General features: G+C 39.8%; 1 protein-coding gene across 2 annotated transcripts in view; it reads right to left on the bottom strand.

The window, feature by feature from the left end:
* LOC110045219 (unconventional myosin-Ih-like) overlaps positions 1 to 17043 on the bottom strand; it is a 35888-nt gene that overhangs the window by 12326 nt on the left and 6519 nt on the right. For both annotated transcript variants that reach the window (XM_089271918.1, XM_089271919.1), the window contains exons 5-24: positions 16526 to 16578; positions 15997 to 16091; positions 14603 to 14717; positions 13915 to 14035; positions 13386 to 13457; positions 12811 to 12952; positions 12145 to 12289; positions 11505 to 11585; positions 11114 to 11278; positions 10064 to 10139; positions 8826 to 8904; positions 8416 to 8463; positions 8048 to 8077; positions 7058 to 7130; positions 6056 to 6111; positions 4901 to 5050; positions 3418 to 3535; positions 3037 to 3118; positions 2312 to 2403; positions 1074 to 1160 (exon numbers count right to left, since the gene is read on the bottom strand). In XM_089271918.1, the coding sequence (XP_089128044.1) occupies positions 1074 to 1160; positions 2312 to 2403; positions 3037 to 3118; positions 3418 to 3535; positions 4901 to 5050; positions 6056 to 6111; positions 7058 to 7130; positions 8048 to 8077; positions 8416 to 8463; positions 8826 to 8904; positions 10064 to 10139; positions 11114 to 11278; positions 11505 to 11585; positions 12145 to 12289; positions 12811 to 12952; positions 13386 to 13457; positions 13915 to 14035; positions 14603 to 14717; positions 15997 to 16091; positions 16526 to 16578 (1880 nt within the window). The remainder of the gene's footprint in view (positions 1 to 1073; positions 1161 to 2311; positions 2404 to 3036; positions 3119 to 3417; positions 3536 to 4900; positions 5051 to 6055; positions 6112 to 7057; positions 7131 to 8047; positions 8078 to 8415; positions 8464 to 8825; positions 8905 to 10063; positions 10140 to 11113; positions 11279 to 11504; positions 11586 to 12144; positions 12290 to 12810; positions 12953 to 13385; positions 13458 to 13914; positions 14036 to 14602; positions 14718 to 15996; positions 16092 to 16525; positions 16579 to 17043) is intronic.

The following is a 17043-nucleotide window of genomic DNA, read 5'->3' as shown; positions in this document are numbered from 1 at the left end:
TAAAATTCAAAGTGTTTAGAAGACTTTCTCTTGCGTTCTTGAGTTATTTGTACTTAATAGCACCGGCGTGACTTCCAACGCCTAGGGTTTTATTGAATGACGACATGACACTTCGAAATCGCAAAGAAGCGGCCGCCAGTTTGTTAACAAGCACACACTGCTAGGCTACTCACTATCTATCACAGAATAGATAGTGAGTAGCGAAGCCATTCGTGATAGAACGCAAGCGGATTTATACCAAAGTTCGATAGAATAGGTTTTGCCCATAATTAGATGTATTCGTTTTTTCTGGTAAACGCTCGAGAAAACGTTAGGCACATATTATAAGGTAGTTTCATTTCAAGCTTAATCAAAATGGTCGGTCAAATATGAAGGGAAAGATAGTACGTTGTTTTGGAAAATCAAATCTACGAAAACAGTTCGTGAGCAGTCTGTTGAAGTGGTCGGCATTGCAAAGTTCCGTCATCAACGCCCTATTCCCCAGGGATTCCCCAGGGATTCACCATGGATTCCCCACGGCCCCATTTCCCGGCTGGGGAACTGGACACGATGACTGCAAAATACGGATCGCCGAGGGAACCAATCATAACCCTTCTTTTAATCGTAGGCTAATTTACCAAACAAGATCATACAATAAAACCAAGTTTTGTGCGATATGATATGACCGCTGAGCTTGTACAAAGTTAAACGACGCCTTCAAGACAAATTCATTGTCAATGAACAATGGAGCTTTTAAGAACATTTCGTTTCAATACTAAATAAAATAAGCAAAACTAAATAACTTTAATAAATTGCCCAAATGGCACGCGCGTGGCTTAAGCATGCGCACTCATATGAACGCTGTGGATTGAAAATCCCAACTGGTATGACGCTGACCAGTTGGCTATTTACACACCGCGGTCGAGGAGTTGAACTTGGGACTACCGAGGACAAATCCAGATAGCGGTAGAGTGGACGATTTGAACCAGGGACCTCTAGATTTCAAATTCGGCACCCTAAACCACTCAGCCACGCCACCTACACTCAAATTATTTCGAACTAATGATTATTTGTTTCGAAGCTGCAGACTCTACCTCGCTCAGTCTCAGTTTTTGCTTAGCATCTTCTTCCGTCACCTGATTAGAATTATGCTCAAACATCACCTCGCTTCCACTTCCGATCTACAAAGAATGAGATAATACAAAATTCTGATGAGTACTGGATATCCACAGTCGTTAAGACAAGTGAAACAATTGTCAACAGACGTCGACAGAGGTTGAGCTAAACTCTCTCTCATCAGTATCTGATTAAGACTACAGACACATGTACTACGATTATCAGTAGAATAAGGCGCGACGAAAGTTTGGCGACCAGGTTTTTAACATTCAATACTTGTGTTGTTGTCACTGAGGCAACTGGCTCCCTTTCCAGTGGCAGCTTGTCAGCCTTTGACGTCATTAGCGGCAAAACGCGCGAAATTGCAGGCGACGATGTTGTTACTGTTGGAACGGAGAGAAGTTGCCCGTAGCAACACCGTAATTATAAGTCCAAAACTTCGTCACCAAAGCTTCGTCGCGCCTTACTCAACTGATAATCGAAGTAAATACAGCAAAAAATAAAGGGTGGCAAATGGTAAATGCGAGACTAGTGTTTTTCTTTGCAAGCCCAAAACATTTTGACTTCTTCAACAGACCATTTTACAGTTGTCTTTTAAGGGACGCTCGTAGCCTCTGAAAGAGCGAGTCTGCAAGACGCCTGAAATTCGACACACATTTTGCGAGACTCGTGGCTGTTGAAGGACTAGCCTGCGAGCAGGCTCAGCTTTGAGTTGCGTGCAAGCGGCGAAGAGCAAAGCGATCCGGCGGGAACGAATCTAATTAAGAGGTGCCAAGAAAGTTTCTCGTCTCGCGGCTTCGCCGCTCGATTTCGCGCTCGCGGCTACGTCCCGCACGTTTGTACTCAAACGTGAGCCTGCTCGCAGGCTATTGAAGGACCATTCGCCACCCCTGAAAATAGAATCTGGTTTCTTTACAAAGTGTATGGAGTACTAAGAAGCTTGTGTGCATATTCCCATCTCTCTAAAAACAGGGCGAAGATTTTTGTTTTCTTGCTCTCTTGAGAGAGAAGGGCTCAGCTGTGAAAATGTGTGAAAATAGGAACTGATCACAAGTTGAAGAGAATGTCGTTCTGATCTATAACTAACCGTATTATCCTTGATAGTATTTTTAGGAATGAATGGGGTGATTAGTGAGAATTGAAAAGCTGAAATCAGCTAATTATATATGTAAAACGAGCATGCAAAAAGGAGAGCAAGTTGCTAGACAAGCCTCACCGTTTCTAGAAAATTCTTAACACTGTTTTCCTGTATCACTGTAAGTTGTTTCAGCCTGGAATAGAGAGATCTAGCTTGCCAACCTCTGAAAACTGTAAAAACGACAAATTTAATGTTGACAACGACAACAGCTGAACGAGAAAGTCGCTCACTATGATGAACTTAATCTAAGGATTAACCTCTCTTTCCTTGACCAACTAATGGTGTCCGTCTCGTGGCCCTTTAGTTTGGTACCTCATAACCGTATGACACCTAATTATCGTATGACCCGTACAATCCCGCGCGCTTTTTCCTCTGAAAACGTTAAAAAAAGGTGCCGTGTGAGGGTCGTACGCATCGCAGTAATAGGGCCGGAAAAATGTGTACGCGCCTCCCCCCGCTGCCCCCTTTCCCCCCCGCCCCCCCAAAAAATCGATGCGAGTTAAAATTAACGACAGACAGAGGGTACTGAAAGAAGGTCGACACTCCTCACAAATGATGAGTAAAAATTGTCATGTGATAAAATCCTTATCGACTGAGTGAGGTCAGGCCGGACAGGAAAATATTAAGTTCCGGTTAACGTCAGGACGCACGAGCAATAAGTCAAATATTTTCCCGCCCGGCCCTCCCACTCGGTCAATAAGTACACATTAACAAGGTTTGGTTTCCCGTTTGAAAACCTTCCACGTTTCAAAGTATAATTTATCACTGATCACTGAACTCTCGCTTGAAGACCGATTAAGTACCTCTCTGTATAACAACTGCCGCAGATGCCAGTCGGTCCAGAAACAAGTTAAATCTTTCCAAACACCAGTATGTCAAAAACACCTGTTGAAAAAAAGAAAAAATAATGCTGTCGACGTATTACTCAAAACTGACGTAAAGAGGAAATAAAATCATCATTTTTCTATGAATGTAACAAAAGAAAGTGTTAACATTAACAGAAGGTTCTGAGCCCCCTCCCTCCCCCCCCCCCCCCCCTTGGGATTGGTTTGGGACACCAACATGGCCGCCGCCTTTTTATTGTTTTGGGACACCAATATGGCCGCCGTTTCCTTGTTCTGGGACACCAATATGGCTGCCGTGACGTCATGTGTAAACACCTTATAAGTAACACTTGTCTATACCTTAGTTTTGCCTATCTTCCACCCTCTGGGGTCAGCTAGCAAACGAAGCATCTTTTGACAAGTCTGACTCATGTCTTTACTGTGCACATTTGGCAGCAAGCCGACCATAATACCAAACCTGTAATAGTAATAGTAATATTAGTAATAATTTTATAGCGGTTTTCAATGGAGTGTCATAAGACCAAAACCTTTAGTAATCACTCTGGCCAATCACAAAGGGCATAGACAGTCCAATGAACCAATCAAAACTCATAATAAATACACATAGCTGACGCGAAGCGCGGGAAAACGTGTGCGAACGAGTCACAATTTGATTGGCTTTTTCTTCTGATTGGATGAAAAAGAGGCGCGAGTTCTTTTAGCCAATTGTGTAGTGCAGTAATGCGAAAACAATTACTTTTCAACACTCAAGTAAAAACCGCTCTCTTTACATATGTTATTTAAGTCGTGACACAGGGAAAGGTTGCCCATTTGCCCGAGCCTGGGGCTCAAGATAAAGGGGCTAAACAAAAAATACATAAACGTAAGAAACGGGCACTTCCTTGAGTTACCCTCGCTTGAAAATCCACAATTCACAATGTTACCGAGAGCAAAAACGGGCAGAGTAATTGATACGCACTCAAAAATTTGTTCCGCACAGAACCCAAAGAGTCGGTGAGCCTTTCCTTACTTTGGGGGGTGATCTAATGTTCAGCGCACCAGGCTCCGAATCCAGTAGGGGACTTAATGCGAACCCGTGCCAGGGTCATTGTGTTGTGTTCTTGGGAAAGACAATTTACTCTCACAGTGCCTCACTCCACCCAGGTGTATAAATGAGCACCAAAGAATTATTTAGGCGACCTGCCAAAAAACTTTTGGGAAATAGAGGGGGGGGGGGGGGAAACCAGGGATGGACTATCCCATCCAGGGACAGTAGGAATACTCCTAGTCGATTGCATATTACGGTAACAAGGCCAACCACTGGTTTATTAAGGCCCAGTCCACAGCACATCGAGGAAGTTTGAACACGCGGCTTTAATTCTACGGTTAGGCCTACGAATCCGTCACACTACTAGGCACAGTAATCCGTCACAAAAACGGAGCTTTTCGAAACCGGAGGAATTTGAACGCTAGCTTTGGGATTTCGTGTGGACAGAAAACATTTTGAAAACGGAGCTTTTCGAAAACGATGACGTCACGATAATCACGTGATTTCCCTGCCCGAGTTTTCCTCAAACACAAATCCAAAATGACCGGTGATTGTTGAGATTTCAACTTTCTCCGGCGTAGTGTGGACAGAAAACATTCGATGCGTTTTCACAATGGAAACGCCGTTTTCAAATTTCTCCAGCGTGGTGTGGACGGGGCGTTGATGCAATATGTAGCAGATTTATACAGAGTTTAATTTAACTTCAGACGCTTTGGGTCCAAAAAAATCTTTTTCTTGGAAAAACATTTAGTCCCCTCAACAAAAACCACTGAAAGTTTGAACTGAAGACAGAACCTTTCAATAAAGACATTAAACGGAAACCAAACAGGAAATCCTAGACTCCTCATTTGCACTGTCGGCACAACAGCTAACGACCTCACTTGGGCGAGAACCGCGTCAGGATCAAAACGATCAGGAGACTGGTACCAGTTTGGCTTGATGCACCTGTCAAATAAACAACCAATGAGTTCAAGCACATCACAGTGCTCCTTAACCTGGGTTTTCACTCGTGACACATGAAGAAGTAATTGTAGCTTGCTCGTCCGTTTTGAGAAGATATTGATCTGATTATTTCTTCGTGCATTTTTCAAATTCCTTAGTTAACCAGAATATGATTACTTTAACTAAAATTCCCTAACTATTTCCTGACTATTTCCTGACTTTTCCCTGATCAAAATAAAATTTCCCCGACCAAATAAATACGAAATGTCAGATACAGTGGCGACCTCCAGGCTCCTTGTGCCGCCCTAATTTCCACCCATGAGTTTTAGACTGATAAGTTTTCAACAGCTTTGGCCTTCTTCATTCAGGAAAAACATCGTTGAGATCACAAGTGACCCGAAATGTTTCTTCCAGCCTCCACTGGCATTAAATCAGTGGTGTTATAAATTCAATTTTCTCTCATTTTTCTTCAAAAAATCAATTTTCCCTGACAAAAAATATAATTCCCTGACTTTTCCTGACCATGAAGAATTTTTTGCCTTGACTATTTCCTGATCTGTGATCATGCATACTCCCCTGACCTTTGAGCTATAGAGCCATAAACCTCTGAACTACATAAAGAGACTCATGCCCCCACCCCATCCCCCTCCCCTTTGGGAAGTCATGGGTTAGAATTCCGTCCAGGACTGGATTTGATCTTTGATGCAGACTTGTATCATAAAGGAAATTACATTTCTTTAACTTGTTCCATATTTTACACTTCTCTTATGGTCCCGTTTCATTTGGAAGTCATCAAAGATTGCAAAAGAAAGCTACAGTCATATATCAAACCCCCGAGGTCTAATTTGAAGTAGGTCGTGTTACAACCGCCAGCATAAGAAAAAAGTCTCTGTGGGTGTGCGGGCCCGTGATTCGTTTCGTTTCGTTGCCTTGCGTTGCGTTGAGTTGCGTTACGTACCGTTTCGTACCGTACCGTGTTTTGGCTGAGCTACGTGATAAAAACCACACCTGACAAAATGGACTTCACACGACAGCATTTTCTCCATAAGTTCTGCAATAGACGTCTACAAGATAAAAAAATAGGCATGCAATTTTCAAAGTGCTTCATATTAAGCCTTTTAGCTGGAAGCGAGGCCCCCAAATCTACCTCTCTATGTAAGTCTCTGTCTCGGCTTAAACTTCGCCTCTTTTAAACGGCAGGAAAATTTGCAACGCCGCTTTGCAACGCTTCGAGGGAACAACATTGTGCCAAAAGTGACATAACTGGTCAAATCGCGTAAGGCTATATTTTGACTGGGTGTCTGGAAAACCCGAATAGCGAATAGCGAATAGTCGCGAATAGCGAACAGCGAATAGTCCCGAATAGCGAATAGCGAATAGTACGAATAGTCTCGAATAGTGCGAATAGTGGCGCAGTCTCGAATAGTAGCGAATAGTGGCGAATAGTGGCAAATTAGTGGTAAATCGTAGCAAATAAGGTACCCAGTATCTCGCAGTCAACCTCGCAGCAACGTAGGACGGGATTTTCCCGCTGAAAAGCAGACGCTTATCAGGACAAAAGGTGTTTCTAAACGTAATTTCTTCTGTTTTAACCACTCCAAAAGCGTAAATACGTCTTTGTTAGGTTATCCTCGTGTTTTCTGTTTTCTTAATGTCGGCGATGGACATGAGCCTACTAGCCTGAGTCCGGAGAAGAAAAGGTAATAAATTCACTGGAATTCTGTTGCTTATTTGGATAATTAATTAACGCAAGGATATTAGACCTAAGGCGGTGACTATTGACGACTATTCGTCACTATTCGCCACTTTTCGCGACTGTTCGCCACTATTCGCACTATTCGAGACTATTCGCACTATTCGGGACTATTCGCTATTCGCGACTATTCGCTATTCGCTATTCGGGTTTTCCAGACACCCATTTTGACTTTTCTTTTTCATCACGAGTACTTCGTTCAACGTCATCATGATAGAGATAAACCATATATTACCCTTATTAATACCCGGACTCACCCTTAACTGAGATCCAAGTGTATAAAAACCTTGCTTAGCTTGTTTGGTCTCCGTTAAAGCCAAGTGTTGCACACTGAATGTGGAAGTCAATACATAGCGTTGTTAGTAGTCAGCTTTACTTACTTTACAGTACGAGCGCTGTGATTGGTCAATTCAGAGACTCTACGGTACAGCTCGCATAAAATTTGACGCAGTTTTTGTTACCAAAATGTCTCGTTATTTAAATGAGCAAAACACTGCGTATCCTTAAAATTCTGAAGACTTGTCTGTTAAAATCTGCTAACGACTTCGCTAGGATTTCGAAATCTCGAAGTGACTGATTTTATTCCGCTGGAACATATACCCCGATCTTTTGAAGCCGTTCGGTGTGACCTCGTCTTCTCAGTCCGTACTTGTAGGTTACGGATCCTCCATTTCGCCCCTTTGATTTATGGCTGGTGCCAGCGTTACAAATGACATTAGATAGAGAGGAAGCCACATCCGCCTTACCTGGTTTTCATGCGCGTTCTCTATCCTGGTCGAATTGGAATTTGGAGATGTTGGATTTGTGCAGGGAGGAAAACCGGAGTTCCCGGAAAAAGACCCTCAACCTCGGAGCAAGGCGAGAACCAACAACAAACTCAACCCACATGTGACACCGGGCCCGGAATCGAACCCAGGCCACATAGAGAGAAGACTCTCACATAGAGAAGCACTCTCACCACTACGCCATCCCTTCTCCCCATAAAGAGGTTTTTTTTTTCAATTTCTGCTATTCATTTTTAATCTTTCATGGCGCTCTTTAAAAAAAAATTCGCTTCACCTATTCTCCACCGCATGCTGTGAACTCGAAACTCACTTAATTCCTTTTTCCCTTTTTTCTTTCAGTTCTTCTAATGTCACTGAAATTCCCAGCAACACTTTATTCCCCAAGTGAAGGAAAACAGACTTCTTTTGTTCACAGCAAAACGCTTAAAACATCATTAGACTATAATTGTTGTGATTACTTACACTGCAGCCTTGTGCCTTATAGTTGGATTCCTGCAAAATGATTTCCAGTTACTTCCAATCAGTTTATTTTAGTGACAATAACTAAGAAAACTCTTAACGTTGATGATGACGACGACGAAGAAATTTTTCAAAAAAATTAACACCTTCCTTTTCTCGTTGACATATGATCATGTATACATTTGCCAGTCATAAAATGTTAGTCAAGATGACACAGTGTTAATATATTTATAATCATATCTATGTTTGCCATTAGTTTTCAATAAAAATAAGCTTATAATCACCAGTGAGAAGCCCACACTAACAAACACCACCCTATACAAAGACCAAATGAAAATACTGTTAGACCCATTCGCATAGCGGTATCTTACTTCTTATTCTTTTTCAGTTGCATCAAAATGTTAGGCACAGCCGTCATCCTAGAAGCAAACAGATAAACAAAAAGACAGTCACCTTGCACTATAGATAAATGACAAGCACAAGTTTTGCAAGCTACCGACCAATACTAAAATTAAAACTAAGTTATAACTTTTGATCAAAAGAGATCTGCTAATAAAAGCAAAGACACGCAAAAATAAAGGAACAAATTGCTCATGCAATGTTTTGGCGTAGCCATGGCGCCATTTTTAAGAATAAAAAAGTATTTCAAAGCAGATATTAATAGGCTAGCGCTGAAATTCACATAGATTACTAAATAACTGGCAAAACTTAATTTCCTATTTGAAGTATGTCAATTTTTACTATTGTTGAATCATGACGGGGTCTTGATTGAATTCCATACCTTTCAGGTTGCAAAGCCAGAGATCCTGTCCCAGAAATCTGGGCTCGAAACAGTTTCCTTATGAACTCATTATTACTACCTACACAAACAAATGAACATGATCAATCAATTAATCAGTCAATCAGTCATTTTTATTTCTTAATTTACATGTTACAGCTGAGACGGATGATGATCACAAGAAGCAAACATGAGAACGTAGAGTTAAGTATGTGTAGGTCCCTATCTTGAAGAAGCTTATCCTGGTTTCTGTAGCATTGATGAGCGACCAGTCAGTATTTCTGCTCCCCCCTTAGATGGGATGCTAGACCTTCGCAAAGTTACCTCCCCCCCCCCCCCCCAACATTACATTTGCCGGTACCCATTTATACACCTGGATGGAGGGAGGCACTGTGAGAGTAAACTGTTTTGGCCAAGAACATAACACAGTGATTGTAGCCAGTTTGAACCTGATAACTCACAAGAACTCAGTTCTAAGGATTTCACCAACAGTACGAGGGTGAATGGTTTCCATAGGCCAGCAAAACTTTTGAACTGAAAAATCTTTCTGCTAGATGGTTAAACCAGGCATGCAGAATTTTCCTCACAGCTGGCCAATTTGTCCTGTGAAATTCAGAGTCTAATACGCTACACATAAGACCCTCTGGCTCCTATGAGAGTTAGGACTGAACTATTGCTAATCATTTCAAGCCTCCGAGAAGAAATGAATATTATTAGAATTCAGCTGGATAGCTAGTGCAGGCCAAGAGAACACAAACAAAACACATGAATATAAGGTATAAGGTCTGCATACGAGCCAAGGTGCCCATCAGGCCCATCAGGCCCATCAGACCGGTGCTTATCCTGGTTTCTATTGAATGAGGCGACTATGAGTTTTTCTACTCCCCCCTGGATGGGATGCTGGTCCATCGCAGGGTTACCCCCAGCATTAATTTCACCGGTACCCATTTATACACCTAGGTAGAGAGAGGCACTGTGAGAGTAAAGTGTCTTGCCCAAGAACACAATGCAATGTCCCTGGCCAGGGCTCAAACCTGGGCTGCTCGATCCAGAGACGAGCGCACTATGAGACATCCGATTATTCAATTTCCTTTTTGTGTCCTCAGGGGGCTAAAACTACTGTATTTTAATACAACTAATAAAAGTAGCCAGTATTACAACCTTAATATTTCAAGCTTGGACTAGTACTGAAAGTTAATTTAAAATGCTTATAAAAGCGCTACATATAAAACCATGCTTACTTTGCAAACAATCCTGGAGACTGGCACCAAGCATTTCTCGATTACTGTTTAGAAACCCCAACGTCACGTATGTAACCTGTAAAATGGAGATAAACTGCAATTAGCCCTTGAGCCCGATGGATAGATAGGTATACATAAATTTAAAATAGCACGCAAGGAGTGGAGAGGCTTCATTTTCAATTTTGGGAAAAACACGCAAAAAAAGAACTTGGCCAATATCCAGCCATCTTGACCTCACACTTGGTCAATAACCCATAATTATATATTGTGAGAAATGCATGATATCATTAACTAGTAATTAAAGTTAGTACTGTAAGTAATGGAATTGTAAGAAGAACTAGTGTCATAACATTAAAGCTCACAGTTTGAGCTTCAAGGAACAGATAATGTCCGTGGACAAATATCTGAGCATATTTTTGCACCAAATGGAGGCTACTGTGTTTATTGTCCTTCAAATCTTTTTCGCAACAGGTGCAGTTTTGAAAATTGGGGAATATTTAACAATTATTCACCGAAGTGGAGGTAAATATCCATCACTTTCACCAGCACTGAGGTGAATAATTGTTTCAGTATATACCACACAAGCTGAATAATTAGTGGACCAAAACGTTATTTTATGTGTGACAAGCAGTCGGAAATTTTAAAATCTCTCGTGCCGGTTGCTCAGAGGTGAATAGTACTTGCTAATCACCTCCGAGTTAACCAATCAGGGCATGCAAAAAGCACTATTCACTTGTGTGGTATATATTAAACTTGGATATTCCCCAGTTTTTGCTGGGGAATCATCAGTCACGTGACATGTTTAGACCAATCGAGTGCAAGCAAAAATATTTGATGGATTATAAGTCATGTTATGGTAAGCTAAATAACACATGGTATTGTCACCTTATAACTAAGGTTAATGTAAGTAGTATTGTATGTAATGTAGCTGTTTTATGTCATGCTAGTGTTGTGTTAGCACAGTAAGGTTGGTATTGTAATTAATTGATTAATTTAATAATAATAATAATAATAATAATTATAAATATCTTTTCATCTCAACCAACTTACAGAGGCAGCATAATGCCGAATAGTGAAGGCAGGATATGACAGCTTAGCGACCTCGTAGTTGGGGTGTTTGCGATGAACGGTATCACATTTTTTTATTAAGGCAGCATCAGTGGCCTGTGCAATCTTACTCTCACTATCGAAGATTGGCAACAATCCCTGAAGTGGCTGAATGAGAAGAGAAAACAAGTGAGATTCAATCCCAGCAAACAGCTCTGTCTTAACACAGTTAAGCATAGCATGACACCTGCCGAAATTGTCTAACCTATCACCTCATAGAAATCTTAAGCTCATAATGTCATATTATTGTTACATGTAATCAAACACAGCCTTGGGCTTAGCCTTTTTAAAATGATTTTAACAGAATTAATAAATCCTTCAGCTGACAACTCACATTCAACAGAAGGTCAACAGTTTTCTTGTTATCATAATAGGATATCTTCTGACTTCGCAGTCCTTCAGATTCAAATTCCGCCTGAAAATTGTTGTTAAGTACATATAATAGCATGAAAGTTCATAGTGATTTATCTTAATTGAGGACCCTTTTAAAACTGCTATGTAATGTATTCCTTATTTAAGATTTATTACAGTCATACCTCCCAAAAGCGACCACCCAAAATGTCAAGCCTTAGTGGTTGCTTACGAGAGGTGGTCGCTTACGAGAGCTTAGACCATATTGGGTCAAAATTTAGCCTCATTAGCATAAGTTAACTACTGGATCTCAAGACTTATCCCATCTTTTAAATGTTTTATTCATGTGGAAAGTCAATTTCCAGAAAAAATCTGGCACTTCCCATCGACTGAAGTATAATTCAGGGAGTAATCGCGTGAGTAATTTCAAAATCGGACAAGCATGAAGCGCTAGGTCGATTTGAAATTAAGAGCACGATAATGGAATTAAAAATGTCTTTTGAGAACTTCTTTTGAGCAAAAAAAGTCTGTTAAGTGCTTTTCATAACTTTTGAAAACTGTGCAAAACATGGCAAAAGAAGTCATTAAAGCGTGTCAGTTCACAACACAGGATCGTTCCTTACCTGTTCCCAAACAAACACACGTTGGTTGTAGAAATATGCGAGCTGTTCATTTGCAGTGTTGATGCACAGTTGTTCAAGGCCATTAATTTCAAATTTCTCAAATCCAAAGACGTCCAGTAATCCCAGCGATGGGCCAACAGAGTGTCTGAAAAGACAGAGCAACAAATTAAAACATCTGACCAAAACTATAATGTGTAGTTCCAGAAAATATCCATACCTCCCCCATGGAAGGGAATATTTCTAAGTCCCCCCCCCCCCAACCCCCTCTGGAAATTCCGATTGAGCTTCATACATTTCTTTAATTTTTTTGGTTTTACAGAACCCCCACCCCCCAGGAAATTCCAATCCCTTCTATGGGGGGAGTATGGATATTTTCTGGAACTGAACAATTTACAAAATGTATTTACCAAGCATCAAAGAAACAAGATATATGCAGATCAGGACTCAAAATTAAGCGAAGTGCACGCATTATGTGCCTAGTTTATGGCTCTGATCACTGGGTGTCCAGTTTGCGGCCTTTCATGACTTGTTCACAAAAACTGACTTGACTTCCCATGATGTAGTTAAGAATATTCTGCACTACCTTATTGTCTGGGTGATCAATAATTAACTTATTTACCTGTGTTCTTCATTCTTTTCCTTCATAATTCTCTTATAATTAGTTACCTGTGTTCTTCACCTCTTTCCTTCAAACAACTGTTGACCTTAATCACAAGCCAACTAAACAACCGAGAGTACAGGGCTTTGGCCAGGTTGTCTCTCCCTTCGGCTGCCAGATTAACAGACTTTTGAATGGCAACTTTCACCCCTTTGAATAAAACATTAACAATAAAAATGTTGATTTACATTACATTACATTACATACTTTATTGTTACCTCCCCAATGGGGCTTTTCAGGAACAATTACTTAAATTACTAAGTTACTAATAACTACACAATCAAAATTCATCTAATTTAAAAAAAAAAAAAAAAAAAAAAACATTTACAACATTATCTAAACTACCATGGCTACCAAGTGTGTGCACACATAAAAAGAAAGGAAAAGAAGAGGAGGAAAAAAAATGCTATAATTACGACGTTATTGAGGAAGTCTAAATAGTTAAATTTATATATGAGTATAAAATATTAATTAAGAGAGGCACACAATTAATAGCTAAGACAACTAATAACATGTAATTACATTAAAATATATTATATAGACTACTTAGCATAGAGCTAATGGTTAAAAAAAATAAATTGACCTTTTTGATAAGCTGTTCCTTTGACAAGGGCCTCTCCCATTTCATCCACAGACACACCAAGAAGAGAACTAGCTGAAAATTTAGAGCAATATCAGTAATCATGCCAGTGCCTTGATGTCAATTAAATTAAAATGCATATGATAGATATTTTTTTATTCACTTGATGGGATCTACATGATCATGAAGTTATGATATGGAAATTGAAAAAGAAAATGGATCTTGTTCTTTTTTCCCCGCATTTTGGCCATCCGATCAGCGCAAAACCAATCACTTTCCAGCGAAATTTGCTCCAAAAATTCCTGTGAAATTGGCTGTTTCTACCAATCTTTTTTTTTAAGTGCTCTGGTACCCATTTATACACTTAGGTGGAGAGAGGCACTGTGAGAGTAAAGTGTCTTGTCCAAGAACACAACACAATGTCCCCGCCTTAATAAGGGCTCAAACCCGGACCACTCGATCAGGAGACAAGCACACTAACCATGAGGCCACCGCCACTCATAGTGGCGGTGGCCACTTAACTTAACCTTACCACAATGGACAGGCTGCGGGTCTTTGACAAATGCTGAGTTTGATTGCTGACTCATTGCACCAAATGAAATATTTCCAATGTGAAGAACCGATGCCAAACACTTTAAAATATTAGTGATTTCCTGCAAAGAAAGGCATGACAAACATACATGTATAATGTGAAACTCCATAACCCAAAACACTGCTCAACAATCAAATCCGTTAGGGTAGTGTGCGAACCGCTGGGAGGGGAAGACTTTCATGTTACAGGTTGAACATACTCATCAGATAATTTGAATTAAACCCCTAAAGGAGAACAATCTGGGTGTGGCTAAAGCTTTACTTGACCCCTAAAAGATACCACTTAAAAACAGACATTGCAGTGTTTTTTATTATAACTTTGAGAGCAACCCTAACAGATACTTGAGTGTGGTATTTTGTCCTGAACACCATAAGTACAACGAGACCATAAGTCTTTAATTTACATCCCTATATGAGACGACTTGTAAGCTTGCATCCTTGACCTTTTCACGTGGGGGTCCCTCTCCTCGGGTACAAACATAGTTTATATATGGGAGTACACCTTTCACACCACTCACATCAAAGTTTGGGACCAACACTAGTGAGCTGTTGTAATTGATGACAAACCTCTTCATCATCTACTTCACAATGTATAACTGTTTGATCAGCAACACCAATCTTTATCCTACCTCATTAGTAAAGCCAACAGCCTCCATATAACTTAACATCTTTGAATACTTCTCACTTAGAGTTGCCTTGCTGGCATCATCCTCTGAAGAAACAGATGGGTCGTAGGCCATGTACCTTCAGTTGTTAAGGAAGGTTTAACTTTAGTCAAATGTTTCCAATAAATGTCAGTTAATTACCATATATTGACACACCTTCGTTAAAATCTTCAAATGATATATGGAGAGCAATGATTATTGCAGCTGTAATATAGCCAGAGTTTAACTGAATCTCCTATAGCAAACACACACTCTTATTGGTCGATTTAAGGTCACACGATAATGGCATGTCGCCTGGTGGGCAACAATGAGCAGTTGTTGCCCATTCTCCCACTAACCAGAGGTAACCTTGATTTGGGGGTAATTCTTCTTGCCTTATTACTTTCCACTAAACTTCAGCTATATAGCAAAACATTTAAATTTACTGGTCCCGGCCTTAGGAAACAGTTAAATAATATGTTTTCCCTTGAATCTCAATTTTTCTCTCAACTTTGCCCTGGGAAACATTTAGATTCTCAGGGTTTGTATCCTTTCCAGCAAAAAAATTTTCAGGACTTTTCCAAGACTTTTTCAGGACTCTAAAATTCACATTAACCCTTTCACTTCCAAGATCTCAATGTTAATTCTCCTTACTGTCTGCCATACATTTCATATTTTTTACGCGAGTTTAACAGATTTCCAGAACTTTCCAGGACCAGTAGCCTTTTTCCAGGACTTTCCTGTCCTGGAAAATGCCACAATAAAATTCCAGGACTTTCCAGGTTTCCAGGACCCGTACAAACCCTGGATTCTTTGGAAAACAAAACTAACTGTTGATAAAGGATTTAATAAAGACTATTAAAATTTTTGAGAGCGGACCCATACAAACAGGCTGTTTATAATAATCAACAGGGTGGCATTTAAATTAGATTTACTGGGCATTAGAAGCTATCACAGGACATGGTAAAAATTTAAAAACGATCCCTGGCTGAAACGATTAAAAAAAATTACAAGCTTTCAACCTCCTTAACTACAGTCTTCGACTGGAGTCGTAATCCATTGAAGACTATAGTTCAGGCAGTCAGAGCTTGTAATTTTTTGTAATCGTTTCAGCCAGAGATCATTTTTAAATTTTTACCATGTTTTATCCTGGCTGCGGACCTTCAATATTTTCACATATTACAGGACAATTAAAACAAGGCCATGGGACTCATATCTGACTGACTGGGTAACAATATACAGTCGAACCTGCATATAATGGCCACTCTCAGGACTTAAGGAAGTGGTTGCTTAATAGACGGTGGCCACTTAATACAGGGCTGTTATATACAGGTTCGAGTGATTTATCATTGCAGACTAATAAATTATGATTTACTGACCGATGAAGGTAATCGGAAGTAAGGCTGTATTCCTGTAATTGATCTGCATGCATCCCATAGAGAAGATAGTGGAAAATATGAAAATTCTTGCCTCCCTGAACAATGAAATTACAAAGAAAGTATAAACACAGTAGTCAGCCTGTAGCGTACCTGTAGACAGTCAGTGACGTTTTAAAATGAGTGAGTTATTATTTATCATTTTTAGGCCAAAAAAATTTTCTTGAAAAGATGATGTTGTGCCTGACAACTTTGTCCATCAGTCACAGGCAAGAGAATTCCTTTTGTTTTTTCTTTGTTATTTAAATTTTGAATTCCCAGTGGGGTTTAAATAACAATTGCCCTAATTAGCATAAGAAACAGAAAAAGTGAAGGATTCTGGTAGTTGTAGTCAAATGACACCATCATGCAAATCGCCTGTTGTGAGTATCAGATAGTCAAGAATTTTAACTATTTTTTATAATTACAAATTATTACCTCAGTGCTTTTAATTTCTCCCTGTAAGTATACAGTTAAAATGACCTCACTTTACCTTCTCTTGATGAACTACTCGTGATTTCTCCAACATGTAGTGATGAATCTTTCCTATGATACAACCAATACAGTGATTTAAAAAATATACCAGTACGTGTAACAAAGTATGACTACCTAAATATCTGCATGAAGTACTAAATTATTCTTTGGTTTATACAGTATGAGCTTCTTGTGCTGTACTCATAAATTAAAATCTGGGTTGATAAAAGTTTCCAACATGGTCTTGAATACCAGAATTTACTTGTAATGGTCAGGTGATCTAACCACTGAGATATGTACAATAAATAAAACAGAAACAGTATTAAAAATAAATATTACAAATTGCTACGAAATTTCAAAACCCAAATCAGTAACACCAATACAGGGACGGTTTCACAGTTTGCATCATTTATTCACCTGTGCAAGCTTTCCGGAACAGGCCCAGTTTTTCATTGTTTGTGAACCATAATCATACACAAGTTACCTAATTTCACATGCAAATAGCCATAAATCATCAGCTGTAGAATAAATTGTACA

This window comes from Orbicella faveolata, unplaced genomic scaffold (genome assembly GCF_042242905.1).
Source record: "Orbicella faveolata isolate gen_17 unplaced genomic scaffold, um_ofav_v1 contig_34, whole genome shotgun sequence".
Taxonomy (NCBI): Eukaryota; Metazoa; Cnidaria; class Anthozoa; order Scleractinia; family Merulinidae; genus Orbicella; species Orbicella faveolata.
The sequence above is the reverse complement of the archived record's forward strand: the minus strand, read 5'-3'. Positions and strand labels throughout refer to the sequence as shown.